This window comes from Chenopodium album, chromosome 16 (assembly GCF_948465745.1).
Source record: "Chenopodium album chromosome 16, dcCheAlbu1.1, whole genome shotgun sequence".
NCBI classification, from domain to species: domain Eukaryota; kingdom Viridiplantae; phylum Streptophyta; class Magnoliopsida; order Caryophyllales; family Amaranthaceae; genus Chenopodium; species Chenopodium album.
In genome coordinates, this window is record NC_137849.1 from 35,667,855 (window position 1) to 35,682,823 (window position 14,969).

Consider the following 14,969-nt stretch of genomic DNA (forward strand, 5'->3'; position numbering starts at 1 on the left):
CTTTGATCTCCAAAAATTTGTCACACAAAAATCAAAGGGGTAAGTTTTATTTTATTTTTCTTTCCTTTCTTTTTCTTTTCTTTTCCTTTATTCTTATTTTTTTTATTCCTTTTCTCCTTGTTCCTCCTTGCGTGAATGACCACCACCCACACGCTGCCACCTATCGCCACCAGCCCTCCCTATCGGCAACCAGGTGCAGCCACACGGCCACCATTGTGGGTTCCTTCCTCTTCTCCTCTTTCCTCTTTTATTATAATTATTTTGATGATTTTTTTAAGGGTTTGGTTTTAATTATTCAAAGTATGTTTGATTAGTATCATAGTCATGCTTTGATGGTTTATAAAGTATAATTCAAGATTTATTATTATTATTGGTATTATTTTCAGATTTCATAAAGTATAAAGTTAGGGTTTTTAATATAAAGACTTGATTTTTAGGGTTCTTTCATAATTTGATTTGGGGGCTTTGAATACCCATTGATTTTGACTATTTACCAAGTATAAAGATGTGATTTTGATGAGTTTTAAGGAGTTTTTAACAAAGTATTATTGCTGGAATTTTGTGTGAAGTAGTAGTGTTGTGATTTTAATGAAACGGTGTAATTACCCATTAAAGAAGAGCTTAATGAAGGGTTTTAAAATAATTTTCAGATTATTTTAAGTAGTCTAAAGTGAATTTAAGTTGCTGAAAATTGTGTATACAAGGAAAAGTAATATAGTGTTATTGTCTCTTTATGTAGGAGACTTGGTTCGGGAATTGTTGTGGTGTATTCGGCTACTTTAAGGGCTTATTGAGGTACGTTCGCGTATTTGGTATTATTTAAGTGTGTAGAAACATGCTAGGCTTTGATCAATTAATTCTAAGGTAGTATCATGATAGGTATTGATTGGAATTATTGTTTGGATTGATGTTGGTGATTGATTGGTGAAGTATGAATTCTTTGTAGTGGATTTATGATTGGAATGGATCATGTTGGCATGTTGTTTATGAAACATACTTTTATTATTGGCATGATTGAGAGCATGTTTAATTAAACTAAATGTTTAATTTGATTTGGAATATAATAAGGGAATTTTATTATGATTCATATAATTTTTATTGGTGCTTTTAAGCATTGGAATTGAGCTATTAAGTGTCTTAGTACACAGGGATAAATTATATTGCGGTGCCTACGTGCACTTAAGGTGTTTATACATCGAGGGATAGGATTTGCGGTGTTTTATGCACTTAAGGTGTGTTTATATACCGAGGGATGGGATTTGCGGTGCTTTATGTACTTAAGGTGTTTTTACACCGAGGTAGTCTTAAAAAGGGTTCAACATTAAATTATATGTGATCACTAAATATTCAAGAATTAAATTATTATGTTTGATTGCTTGAATTGATTGCTTGAATGATTTATTATGATTGATTGTGCTATAGTTTAAGAGTCATCACCAAGTTTAAAAATATGTAAACAACGTAAAGTGAAAGAGATTACGCACCAAAACTCTTGGAATATATACACCTTGAGTATAAACATATGGGGGGAGTTATGGGGTTTTATATTTAACCATAACTTCTACTGGGAGTACATGCGCTATATTATCCTTATTATTATTATTATTATTATTATTATTATTATTATTATTATTATTATTATTATTATTATTATTATTATTATGCGCAAGGACGTCCGTCATTTTATGTGACATTTGCCTACCCGGTTAGCTCTCGGTGTAGTTTACCTCAATTTATTTGGGGTAGGGATTTGGTTGGAAACCCGTTTGATGCGTAATCAGGCTAAATAAATTAATTAATTATTTATTGAATGGTCATAATGTATGGTGTATGCTTGTAAGAAGGTGCAACAAGGTAAGTTGTGTGATGATAGGATGAAAGCATGTTAGTGTGTTTCATTTACGCTTATATACTCAGCATTGCTGATTGTGTGTTTGTATGTTTGTTTGGCCTTATCTTTATCTTGGCCCTACGACGACCCAATTCTAATGGCGAGTAGTAGGGACGATTTAAAGAGAAGCTTTTCAGGTGATGCGGCATATTCATGTTGGGGTTTTGAGTGAAGAGCGATTTCTATTGTATTTTGTTTTGAATATGCATTATTATTATTTATTGTTGGATTATTATTATTGCTTGATGAGACTAACACATTGGTTTTAAATATTCGTTTGGTTTTGAAAGATCATACAATGGTTCCAAATTGTAAGTTTGACTTTGGTTTGACTTTACTTTCGTTTGGTTTTGACTTTGAAGTTACTTATTTTGAATGGTTTTAAAGAGAGTCTTCTGCTTTCACGGTGGCGGTAATATTTTAGATTTTCCTATTTCGTATTTTTAAAAAGGGAAAAACAAGTATTTTAAAGAAAAGGAATTTCTAGGGTGTTACATTATTGGTCTCTTTATTATTCTCCAAGCAAACATTCTTACATATTTTAATCGGATTTTTCACTATATACTCCCGAATTTTCACAAAAATACACCATACATCCTTGATGATTAATGATTGTTAACTTCATAAGTCATTAGGGTTAATTATGACCCGAAACCACCTTAAATACATTCTCCTACCCACGAAACCACCCACATTCGTTTTTCCCTCCCCCAAAACCACCCTAAATTTCCTTTTTTCACCCTCAAAATCATTCGAATATGATTATGGAGATTTAGAGTGGTTTAGGGGGTTGAAGAAAGAAGATGAATGATTTCGGGGATGGTGGAGAGATTTAAGGTGGTTTTGATACATAATTAACCAAAGTCCACTTATCTTGTTGTCATTAGGGCTATATGGTGAATTTTTGTAACAACTCAAGGATATATGGTGAATTTGAAAAATTTCAGGGGTATATGGTAAATAAACAAAAAAAACTCTGGGGTATATGGTAAAAAAAAAAAAACCGTTTTTTAATTTCTTGATCAAACATGAAATAAAAATTTTCCATATTTCTTAGGGCCATATTTGCTTGGAGTTAATAATCAGAGGGAAAGGGAATGAACATATATCATTCTCTTTGTTGTAGTTTGTTTGTCATTTTTTTCATTCTCTTTACCCATATTTATTTTTAAGTTTGCATTGATTCCCCACCAACCTAGCCTTTTCCATTCCCTTTCCTTAGCCCCCCATACCCACCAACCTTTTACTCGTTGGAACTCGCTGCAATCCTAGTCACCTCGCTTGAACTCGCTGTACCTCCCCCTACTCCTCGTCGAAACCCGTCACACCTCTCCCATCTCTCCCCTCAAAAATATCTATCCTCCTCGGAAAACCATCCCCCACACACGCATAACCCTAGAAAACACTTTCCCCCCTAAAAACCGCTGGCCGCCCTTCCCCCCACCCTCGAAACCCTAGCTGCTAAGGTTTCGAAAACTGTGTTGAAATATGTCATTTTCATGATAGAAATACAACTCCCTCTGTTTCGCATTAGTTGCAACACTTTCTATTTTCGGTCGTTTCATATTAGTTGCAACATTACTATATTTGGAAAAGACTCACCATCATTTTATAATTTCTCTCTCCCACTTACCCCACTTTTACAAATATTTTATTATTACTCTTTCCTACCAACCCCACCCACACTACTTTTTTTTTTTTAATTATTTCTATTTCTTACTAACAATACTTTATAATTTTATATTATAAGCCTATAAGCGTAGTCTATAATTTTCTTAAACTATGAGTCAAACCTACTGTTGCAACTAATGCAAAACGGAGGGAGTAATTAATCAGCAGGTTCACATTCAAATTATAGCATTATAACTAAAAGCGGAGTTACAAGCGTGTCTCTAGGCACTCCAAATGGGTATTCGGAAAGGTTACAATCGTATTCTCATGTTCACCGACTGTTCTACCTTGATTTCCTTGCTTTTTGGTTAATTGGTTATTCCGTGATATCCATTCTGCTATTTTGAGTCTTGTTGTATATAGAATTAGAAAGGTCCCTCAGTTCTTGGATTACTCCTGCTCATTGGTTGGCCACAACAACAAGATGTCATCATCTTCTTTATTTTCCTTTTTGACTTTTTTATTTTGTTTTATAGTTCTTAAAAAAAAAAAAAAAAATGCAGTTATCACCAATCATAGCAGCCTTAAGTAAATTTTTGGTATCTTCATGCAACAAGTCCAATTCATAGTAATTGTGTCCACATATACCTTGGGTAAGCTACAATCATTTACATCAAAACCAAGGCTTCCTACATAGGAAGATTACAACTTTATCAATTATAAGTTTGTCTATTTACCATCTTCACTACAGAACAGCTTCTTCACCTGTTGAGATTCAGTATAACTCCCAGGATCATGCTATAGCTCATCATAGCCGTACTCCGAGCGATAAAAATCTATGTCACTGTCACGATCCAAGCTGTTAGAGAAAAATAAAAATTTCCCAGGTAAGCATGCTCTCATATCAAAGTAGTGAAAAAGAAATCCACAAGTGCATATGATCAGAACTTTGGAAGCCTGTCACAGTTTACAGTTGTCCATCCAATCTGGGATTTATCGTTGTTGTATATCATCATTTTGTTCAACAGTGAAATATCTGCTAGCACCAAAACAATAAGAGTTACAAGCATATACATGTAAATTATGGAGTAGACGATTCAACACGAGTTAACAATAGCTTCACCTCCAAGAACATTGAGATTATCCAGCCCCGCCTCAGCACCATTCAATATCCCCAAACACACATTGCCAAGTTTCTGAAGACCGGGAAAAAAGAAGAATTCAATATCCTGTTATACTTGTAATCACCATAGAGAAAGTGAACAAAACTACTCACATTGACAATAAGATAAGCCTCTGGTGACATTTCCAGCATTGCATTATTTGGTTTTGAGAATCTCAATGCCAAAGGCTTGAAAAACTTTTTGACATCATTGATGGATTTGAAGGGTTTTACACCTTTCCAACATATTGGAAGTGTTTTATCCTTAGGAGCCATCTTTAGCACCTTTTGGTTGATGTTTTTCTTAATCTGAATAAAAAGTTGTGGGAGAGATATTTAAGTTGGCTACACTTCGTTAAAAGTGCATTCAAGATTTCAAGGTGCAAGTGATTGTAATTCTCACCGTGGATAATGCAGCTTCGTAAACTTTACTACTTAAGTAAGTATATGTACTTCCACTGTCAAGAACAAAGGAAAGACCACCCTTGAAAACGATTTTCCCATCAAGGAGCAGCTCTGCAGGTCCTATTGAGTAATAGTTCCTAAAATGCATCATGATGAAGTTAGACAAGGTGGAGAATATTTAGCCGAACAATAATAAATCAGGCATAAACTACATAGCAAAAAGAATGCTTACCCAACTTGTTTTTTCAACATCGGTACCCAAACAGTTCCAGCAGGAATTAGTGTGTCCCCAAAAAACAGGTAACCTCCTCCTTGGTCACTCAAGCAATGGCCAAACACGTTTTTGGTCACTTTTAAGTCATTAAGTTGAGACAAGATACTGGATTTTCCATTTGCCAGCCCAAGAACTCCATCCACGAAAGGAGGTTCGGTTGAACTAGAGAGATCTTGATCATAGCCACAACTGAAGAAACAATCATAAAGTTTATTATCTTCACAGGGTTCAAATAAGGATATTATACTTCAAATTTGAAATTGAAATCCAATAAATTACACTCCTTCCAAATTTCAATCCAAAAAAAAGTGTTGAGACTGATGCACATATAATTAAAAGAAAAATTAAATAAAAGTTCCAGTGTATCTATCATAAGCTCATTATATACCACAATCACATTCAGTGAAAATTTTGAGAAGGGGAAGTCAAGTAAAACCAAGCAAAAATTTTACATTTAATAAACAATTACTTGATACTAAAAAAATCTTGATTAAATTTATTTAGGATTGGAGAAAGTAATTTTTTATCCAGGATATGAGGATCCAACCATATGATCAAAGTTTTGATTTCAGCAAGAAATATAAGAAGTACTAACCCAAAAACCAGAGGAGTATGTGTAGTGGAACCATTCAAGTATTGAAGGGGGAAGTTGTCCCTCACCAGTACTCCAAAAGATGAACCATGATCAGCATACTCAACTTCATAGTCACATTGATCGCTAGGATTGTGGCAAGGATAGTTTGAAGAATGTTGCAGGACGGCACACAGGGAATGCTTACATGGGAGAGCATTATTACCCTGGGGTTTGTAAGGCTTGTGAGGACTCTGCAAGGAAGATATAAATTATACTTTTGTAAAGGGACAATGAGACAGTAGAAACTAGAAAGTTCTCAATTTATCATTTCAGATCTGTTCCAATGAAGAAATTACCTTGGGACAATTCACACACGGTGCATCACAGTTGACCCATGTGAGATCGCTGCCAGTATCAATATCAAGATGATAAGGTCTAGGAGGAGTGCCTATATTTAAGGTAGTGTAGAAATACCTGCAAACATTTCAAAGACATTGAATAAACTTTGATACTTATGAAACAGATTTTAGTTCAGGATTCATTATTAAATGCTCATCCAAATTTGAAGATAAAAAGCTAAGAGTGGGGGAGGAAAAAAAAAAGGGGTTTTGGAAACACAGAAATAGAAACAGCAACAGAAGCAATATTCACATCAAAAAGAGAATGTGAATCTGTTAATCAAGCTACTATGAAAGAGGTAGGAGTGATAAGAGATACTATATTTCATAGTCGTCCTGACATTTTTCCATATTCGACAAAGCATAAGAATTTAAATAAAATAAAAACAAATAAGACGGAGACCCCAGGGTTCACCGGCACGAAGAGTGGAAGAGAAAGATCATGGAGAGTTTTAACGAGGTAGAGGGAGACCGAAAATGACTTGGTTGGAAGGAGTTAGGAAGGATATGAAGCATATGGATTTACGTGAAAAATAAGGTAGTTGGTAGTAAGGGATGGAGGAGGAAGATTTTTGTGGATGACTATACGGAATAATCACTTTTGGTCCATGTAGCCGACCCCATTTATGGGATTACGGCTTTGATTGATTGATTGAAAAACAAAACAAAAACAAAAAGCAGAACAAAAAAACAAAAAAGCAAACTTTTAGCACAAAATTATAATGATCAGATACTAAAAGTGTATCTGAAAACAGCAGTAAACAAGAAGAAACATCAGTTAAGAGGAAACCCAAACAGAAGGCAAAAGTGTTTTCTGTCAGATACTAAAAGCAATTTCAATGTTTCCCCTTATTCTTTTGACAACAACATATCAGATTAATATGAGATTTGACAATGATGATTATTAAGAATTGGTAAATAATTGTAATAGCAAGTCGAAGGAAAAATGGGTTCTCTCACTCTGGTCCCTAAAGCATATAACAGCCCGTGTGTATGTCAATATACGCAAAAGCAGGGCTCAAAAATGATGAACCAATGAAGCATGTCTGTGCAGCCTAGTATGAAGCAGCTATAACAGAAAAGCAAAAAGGCAGATCTAACATGAATAAAAGAGGTGATCAAAGTCATGCTGTAATATGGATCATGTTGTATCTACCCACTAAACTTGAAGCCACTTGAATTGAAGGTTAAACTCTGTGTAAGATTATAGCAGTGAAAATCACACAATCAAGAAGCAAAAGGCAGAACTGAATACATTAAGATGAAATTCAATGCGGCTGAAGAACACTGTCAGGCACATGAAGCTAAGCAAGAATGTGTGAAAACAAAGCTTCCCCCTTTCCTTAGAATACATTGATGATTTAGCAATACATGAAGCAAGTTTGTTACTGCAGTAGGATTTTGGCAAAATAATCAAATATATAATGTTGTAGTTGTTTTTGCCCAATCAAGAATGAGTGGTTCATTTAAGAGACTGATACTCTGCAAAAATATGGTTTTAGATTTCTTTCTTATTTACAGGACACCATGAACAAATATGCCCTGGACTGAGAATTTAAATATCACCCAGAAGATTAATGGAATCACTTTTTCCAGGTTGAATCATGAGTACTGTGGGGAAAAAAATATTCAAGCAAGTTCGAGATTCACATAAAGTAACTTTCCATTTCTCATTTTTGCCATAATTGGTAAATGGAATAGACATTTTGTATACCTTACTTTGGAAAGAAAAGGGAAGTTACTCATGAATCTACAACTATTTTCATGGATGGGAGCCAATGAGCCACTCATGAATCATATTATGGGGTATAAAATCCTAGGCACTAGCCAAAGTACTAGTTCATACAAAGGAAGCTAAAATCTTAAAGTTGAAACTTGAAAAATTATTTGAAGCAATTGGTTGTATTGGGATACCCTTTTCTAAAGCAACAGATAGAGCAGCTAGAATAGTGGCCTCTTATTGTTCCTGAGAGTCCTGACAACTATGTCAAATTCAAATGTTTCAAACTCATACAAGAGAGTACATTTTTTTCCTAATACTTCTTCCATGATTCCACCCTCGAAATTAGGACAATTCAAGATGACAGACTACTTAGTGCTAACAAGAAGTAGAATGCATCACTTCTATATGAGATTGATGATGACCTGACTTTTATTTTCTGAAGTTTTTCTGAAGTGTTATACTTCCTCTGTATTGACACCTTTCTATTATCACGCTTGCCAACGCATGTTTTAAATGATTAATATCTCTAATTATTAACATTGTAAAATTATAAAAAGTGGATATTAATAAAATATACATTGAAACGATTCAAACAAGATTCCACACGAATATGTTTTATCGTATCTATAAACCACAAAAGCGAGTCAAAGCGTGTTGTGTTAATAGTGTAAAAGTCAAACGCACCTCAACTAAAAAAAAACGGAGGAAGTATAAAATTACAATTAAAAAAAAAATTAAATCATAGCTGTATTTAATCAAGAAATGCGATTCCTAGAGTGCCATGCCAGCAGAGTTAACTTACTAATTGCTGCTGCACTAATAATATTGATATTAAGAATGAGAAATTGGAGAAATTTTTAAGAATTTCACTAGAAATCTTAGAATATACAGAGTAAAGAGTTTCAATGATACAGGACAAACTAAAAATTATGATGAGGCATAAAATTTTGTCAGCACAAGGAACAATAATCAATCTGTCAAAAGTTTACTTGACACGGTGAGTGGGTTGGGCCAAAACTTTGCAATTCGAAACCAATTTATTTGAAACTTCCGAAATACCTGTATATTTTGCACATAACACAATAGACTTGTGTGTGAAATATACACATCAAGAATGCGACTTGATTTTTGCCCCTATGTGATAGTTACTAAAGTTAATAGAGTTTCAAGTCACGAGAACCATCACACATAACACGCTAGACATGTGTGTGAAAGATCCCCCGGGTTATTGGGTAATAAAATATAATTATTAAAGTAATAATGGAGCATTGTGTCATGAGAACCATCTGATATAGCATGTTAAACTTGCAAGTGAAATATATGCATAAAGAACGTGGCTTGTCATGCTCAGGAAAAAATGTGACATGTAAGATTAACTTAATTTGATCAAGAATGAATGAACAATCAGTTCACACCTTTAGTATTACTCTGGAATGAAATCTCTTTTGATTTAGAATGATGTGTAAATTAATATAAAATCTAATGTTGCCAGAATTAAAACCCTGCACATCTCAATCAACCCAAAAACCATTATATTTTAAGGTAATAGAATCAGATTTGAGAACTTTACAAAAATAAATAAATAAATATAAATGAATTTTTTTTAACATTATTTTTGTTCAACTTAAACATCATTTGAATGGTTAAAATAACAAAATTACTACTATTTGTATCATTACTTGCTATTTGCTTACTTAATGTTGTTTGCACTTAGACATCTTGTTTGTTTAATTCTATATTTACATCTCACTAAAGATAGAAAAAAGTTGTAATTCTTTGTTGGATGAACCTAAAACCGAACACAGGAGTCTTTGAACAAGCATTGTTCGAACGAAATTGGTGATTACCCAAATCCGAAAAGACCAAAAACACCTGACACAAACCCAATCCGATAGACCTATTTGACATCTTTTGCGTTTAATTTTGCAAAAGAAAACACTTGAATAAAGGTAGGAAGACGGAAAAGGTGGAAAAGGGTAGGAAAGTTAATCAACAAAAGAGAAGTCAAGAAAGTTTATCAACACAACGAGAAGTCAAACATTAGATAACTCTCATGCAAACAAATTAAATAAGATGAAACTTTCATCAAAAACAAACAAGTCCAACAAAAAAAAATAAAAAAAGTTGCAAAAAATTACTCAAAAACAATCAAACAAAAGATTCAATGGGCAATCAAATTCACAATAAAATGAGATTCATAAGTCATAATTAATCATTAAAACTATAAATATAACTATAATTAGAGCTAAAACTAGAACAAAATCATGACAAAAATGCAGTCAAAATTGCCTAGCTAATATAAACTGAAATTTACAATTCAACCCACCAACATCACATTCAAGATTAATTATGCATCAAAATCATAAAACAAAATTCAACAATACAAAAAAACATAAAAATCATAAAAACATTAGAAAATAAGCAAGATTAAGAAAAAGAAAAGATACCCATCAGGATAAACGTTTCCTTGAACACGAAAAACAGCACTTAGATCAAAGCCATTGATTGCAGAAGAACCACCATGATTCTGGGATTCACAGAAAATACCCTGAAAAAATGTTGCAGTAAAGAACAAAAACACCAGAATTGCTGAAAAATATAATTTCTCAAAGTTTGATCCCCACATTCTTGTTTTTTTCTGCTGAAATTTTGAAAGTGATAGTTTTTATGATGAGTAAGAAAGTTGTAGTGAAGAAGTTTGGTGGGAGTATTTTGGGGTTGTTTAAGCAGAGGAAGAAAGAGCAGAGAATTGAGCACACCGCGTGTTCGACGAAATTACAGGTAGAGAAATTTATAGAAAATTGAATGACCTTTTCACCTGTTCACGCGGTAGGAGATCATCACTCTATTTGAATCAAAACTAGTTTTTGACCCCCGTTTCGGGTTTTGATTATTAAAGTTATATATATATGGAGTATTGTGTCATGAGAAATGTCACATATAACACGTTATATTTGTGTGTGAAATGTACACATTAAGAACGGGATTTAGTTTTTTACCCTGGTGCTCGGGTTGAAATTATTATAATAATATATAGAGTATTGTGTCACGAGAAATGTCACACATTGTATTTGTGTGTGATAATATATACATCAAGAAATTCACTTAATTATTGACTCTAGTACCCAAGTGATAGCTATTAAAGTAAAATGGAGTATTGTGTCACGAGAACCATTGCACAAAACACGTTAGAGTTATGTGTGAAATATACATCATGAACCTGACTTAGTTTTGACCTTAGTTCTCGGTAGATAATTTTTAAATTAATATGGAGTATCGTATCACGAGAAGCATCGCACATAACACGTTAGACTTATGTGTGAAATACAATATATACACCGAGAACGCGACCTAATCTTTGACCTCTATTCTAAAGACGCGACTTAATCTTTGACCTCTGTTCTAAAGTGATAATTATTAAAGAAATACAGAGTATTGTGTCACGAGAATCATCAAATAATAAAACACATCAGACTTGTACTTTTTTTTTTTAGATGCATCATTTGCAAAAAAAAACACACTTAGTTTAGAGAAATCGTAGTAAAAAAAAAAAAAAAAAAAAAAAAAAAAAAAAAAAAAAAAAAAAAAAAAAAAAAAAAAGAGAACTCATATGATATGAGAGAGCTAGAGAGAGCTTATAACCTCAAAAGGAAAATGATGTATCTAATTTGAAACTTCCTTATTTACAATTGATACATTTAAAAAGAATCAGAGGAGGTTTATGATATACATGCTTAAAGAATGTGACTTACTTTTTCACCTTGGTTTTCATGTTATGATTACTAAAGTAATATAGAGTATTGTGTCACAAAACCATCGCTCAAAACATGTTAGACTTTCGTGTGAAGTATAACCATACAGAACGTTTCTGTGAAGTAAAGATGACACTGGGACGGGCCGACCCGACACGACCCAGCACGAATAAAGCACGGCACGGCTCAGGCACGATACTATGCATGTAGGTCGTGGGCTACCTTTATGTGGGAGAAGCACGATAAGGCACGACACGACTAGGCCTGACACGTCAAAGCATGCTAAAATCAATGCAATTTTGCTTAGGCACGCAAGCTCAGCACAGCCGACACAATGGCACATGGGCCTGGGCCGTGCACGGCCCAACCTTTTGAAAACTTCGACACGGCACGAAACTCATGGGCCGAGCCATGGGCCAGGCTTAACTAACCCCAAAGCACGTGGGTTTGGCACAACCCAACACGGCCTAGAGCCGTCTTTACAGTGAAGCTTTGGAAGCATACACATAAGGAACGTGACCTATCATGTTTTGGAAAAAAGTGACATATCTCTACCCTTCCTAAAACCAGAACATGTGTTACCGTTCCAATTCCACATTATAGTGACGGTTTTCCCCTTGCTTTTTTTTTTTTTTTCTTATTCCCCTTGTTGATTGAACAATTGATTTGTCCACACACCTAAATAATGTTTTGGAATAAAATCACTATTAACTTACAGTGATTTGTAAATTAGTATGAAATATTGTATTACCAGGATCATTACACAATACACATGTCAACTAAGACGTGTGCAAATGCATAAAGGATTACCATGATTTACACACGCCTTACTGATCAATCATTCCTTTTAAAATTTATTACAATTGAAATTAAGAATGAGTTTTCTATCTATTCACGAGCCTTAATACAATTTAGAAACTGGAATGAATTGTCTTATGATTTCAAATTATTTGAAAAGTAAATTGAGTATCGTGTTATACATCTAGAACATGACTTAGTTTTTTACAGCGGTTTTGGAGTGATAATTATTAAAAGTAATATGGAGTGTCGTGTCTCAAGAACCAACACAAATAACGCGTTAGATGTGTGTGAAATATACACATCAAGAACATGACTTTAATGTAGATCTCAGCTCTTAGGTGATAATTATTTAAGTAATATGAAGTTTCTTGTCGTAAGAACCATTATACATAACACATTACACTTGCATGTGAAATATATACATAAAGAACGAGACCTGTTATGGTTCAGTAAAAAGGTGACATTTAAGATTAAGACTAAGTGAACAATTTTTTCATGCTCCTTAATAGTATATAGGAGTGAAACTTTTTTTAATTATAGATTTTTGTAAATTAGTATGAAATATCGTGTTAGCTTGTGTGTAAATGAACAAGATTATCGTGTGATATATGCTTTTGATAAAACATGACATTTATTCACGTGTCTTAATACAATTTGGATTGAAAAAATTTGTCATGCTTTGAAAAAATGTTAACTTTCTATTATATTGCAACTAGCATAGTGCTCGTGCGATTGCAGTTTATAAATTAAATTACTAATCCTATAGGAAAAAAACAAATATAATTCAATTAGTAATAAAGGACTCATTTACTAATGGTCAATAAAAAAAAATAAAGGAACGGAATTTAAATAGTAATTTAAGGTATATGTATTTTTTTTTATAAATTCATTTTATTAATCAAAAAATAAATAAATATTGCTCCACATAATTATGTAAGAGAAGTTGACTCATTAATTTTCTATCTCTGGTAGAGAAAAAAACTAAAATTTTCTTGTTATACCTTCCGCTTCAATAGCTACAACCTAATACAAAGTACATGTTTTACCTGTCGTATTCACAAAAATCTTTAATTATTATTATTATTATTATTATTATTATTATTATTATTATTATTATAAATTTAGCATAAATTTTCCATGGAAAATATTTTTTAATTTTTAGATGTATATTTAATTTTATCTAAGTTAATTTAATTTTACGTTAGGTTTGTTTAGTAAAAATTTAGAAACTCTATATATTACATTAGATATGTAGTCTAAAAGTTACATAGAATGGAAAATATTACTTATAGAAACGAAAAGTATATGAATCAATATAAACACAAATCTAATCTAATATATATAAATAAAGTAGGCATTTTTCGGGAGCATTCGGCGCACCACATAAGAAGAGGTATTATTTTGTCCAATGAAAAATTAGATTAATAATTTGCTTTAGAATTAAAAAATTTACTCGCCACCTAAGCAAAAGTGACGAATAAAATTTAAAAATTTTAACACATAGTTAAAAACAACGAATAGTGAATAATTAAACTTTAAATTATTTTTAAAAAAAAAAACACTAATAATTATCTTCTCTAAATTTATTTTTTTTTTAAAAAAAAAAGTAATAATTATCTTTTTTTACATATATGGATGAAAATTTTTGATCGCAAATATCTTTAATCTCTCCTTAGAAAATATTATAAAAGTTTGATTTTAATAATGTACTCATCGAGACAAATAAAACTAAATCTCATATGACTAATTCCCCATAATTTTTAATAGTTAAAAGATTATAAATGAGACTAATATTTTAAACAGAATTAGTATATTAAAAAAAACGTATAGGTAAAAGACTTATTTTAATCAATAAAAAAACAAAATTTGTCATTTTTTTTTTGAATTAAAAATTTAAATTGTCACATAAGCAAAATTAATGAATAGATTTGGGATTTTAAAGTCAAGCGTCACGTAAAATAAATAAAACAACAAAAGAAAATTTTAGTGTTAAAATTAAAAAATTATCTTATGATATTAGAATTTTTATCCATATATTTAACGAATGATCTTTATAATATACAAAATTTTAAATTAAATAAAATGATTTACTAGACCCATGCATCGCATGGGCTTACATCTAGTATATTATATGATTGGGTGAATATTTTGTGTCAGAAAAAAAAAAAAGGAAAAACTAGGGAGGGGATTTTGGAGGGAAAAAACAGCACCTGAAAATGACACGTGTCATTCTTAGTGTCTGTTTTAGTAATATAATATATATATATTGATGCTTACACCTTAATACTACGAAGTGTATTGCAATGCAATTTCTATGTTGTAGAATATAATCTCTATGTTTAAAATGCTATAGATTATTAGGATAATTTGCCTTATGA

General features: G+C 32.3%; 1 protein-coding gene across 1 annotated transcript; it reads right to left on the reverse strand.

The window, feature by feature from the left end:
- Positions 1 to 4,086: 4,086 nt before the first annotated feature.
- LOC145585178 (aspartic proteinase Asp1-like) lies at positions 4,087 to 10,819 on the reverse strand. The gene is made up of 9 exons (XM_081641908.1): positions 10,486 to 10,819; positions 6,274 to 6,391; positions 5,939 to 6,168; positions 5,302 to 5,532; positions 5,068 to 5,206; positions 4,779 to 4,973; positions 4,626 to 4,698; positions 4,451 to 4,538; positions 4,087 to 4,361 (listed from the first exon to the last, which is right to left on the reverse strand). The coding sequence occupies exons 1-9, from the start codon at positions 10,662 to 10,664 to the stop codon at positions 4,301 to 4,303; spliced, it is 1,314 nt and encodes a 437-aa protein (XP_081498034.1). The 5' UTR covers positions 10,665 to 10,819; the 3' UTR covers positions 4,087 to 4,300.
- Positions 10,820 to 14,969: the final 4,150 nt, after the last annotated feature.

What these genes read in the sequence shown, in the direction of transcription:
- LOC145585178 (XM_081641908.1), bottom strand. Translation starts at nt 10,664, where the DNA reads ATGTGGGGATCAAACTTTGAGAAATTATATTTTTCAGCAATTCTGGTG. An exon ending in ATGTTGAAAAAACAAGTTGG is followed by an intron (nt 5,207 to 5,301) that starts GTAAGCATTCTT and finishes GATGCATTTTAG; the next exon opens with GAACTATTACTCAATAGGAC. An exon ending in AACTGTGACAGGCTTCCAAA is followed by an intron (nt 4,362 to 4,450) that starts GTTCTGATCATA and finishes TTTCTCTAACAG; the next exon opens with CTTGGATCGTGACAGTGACA.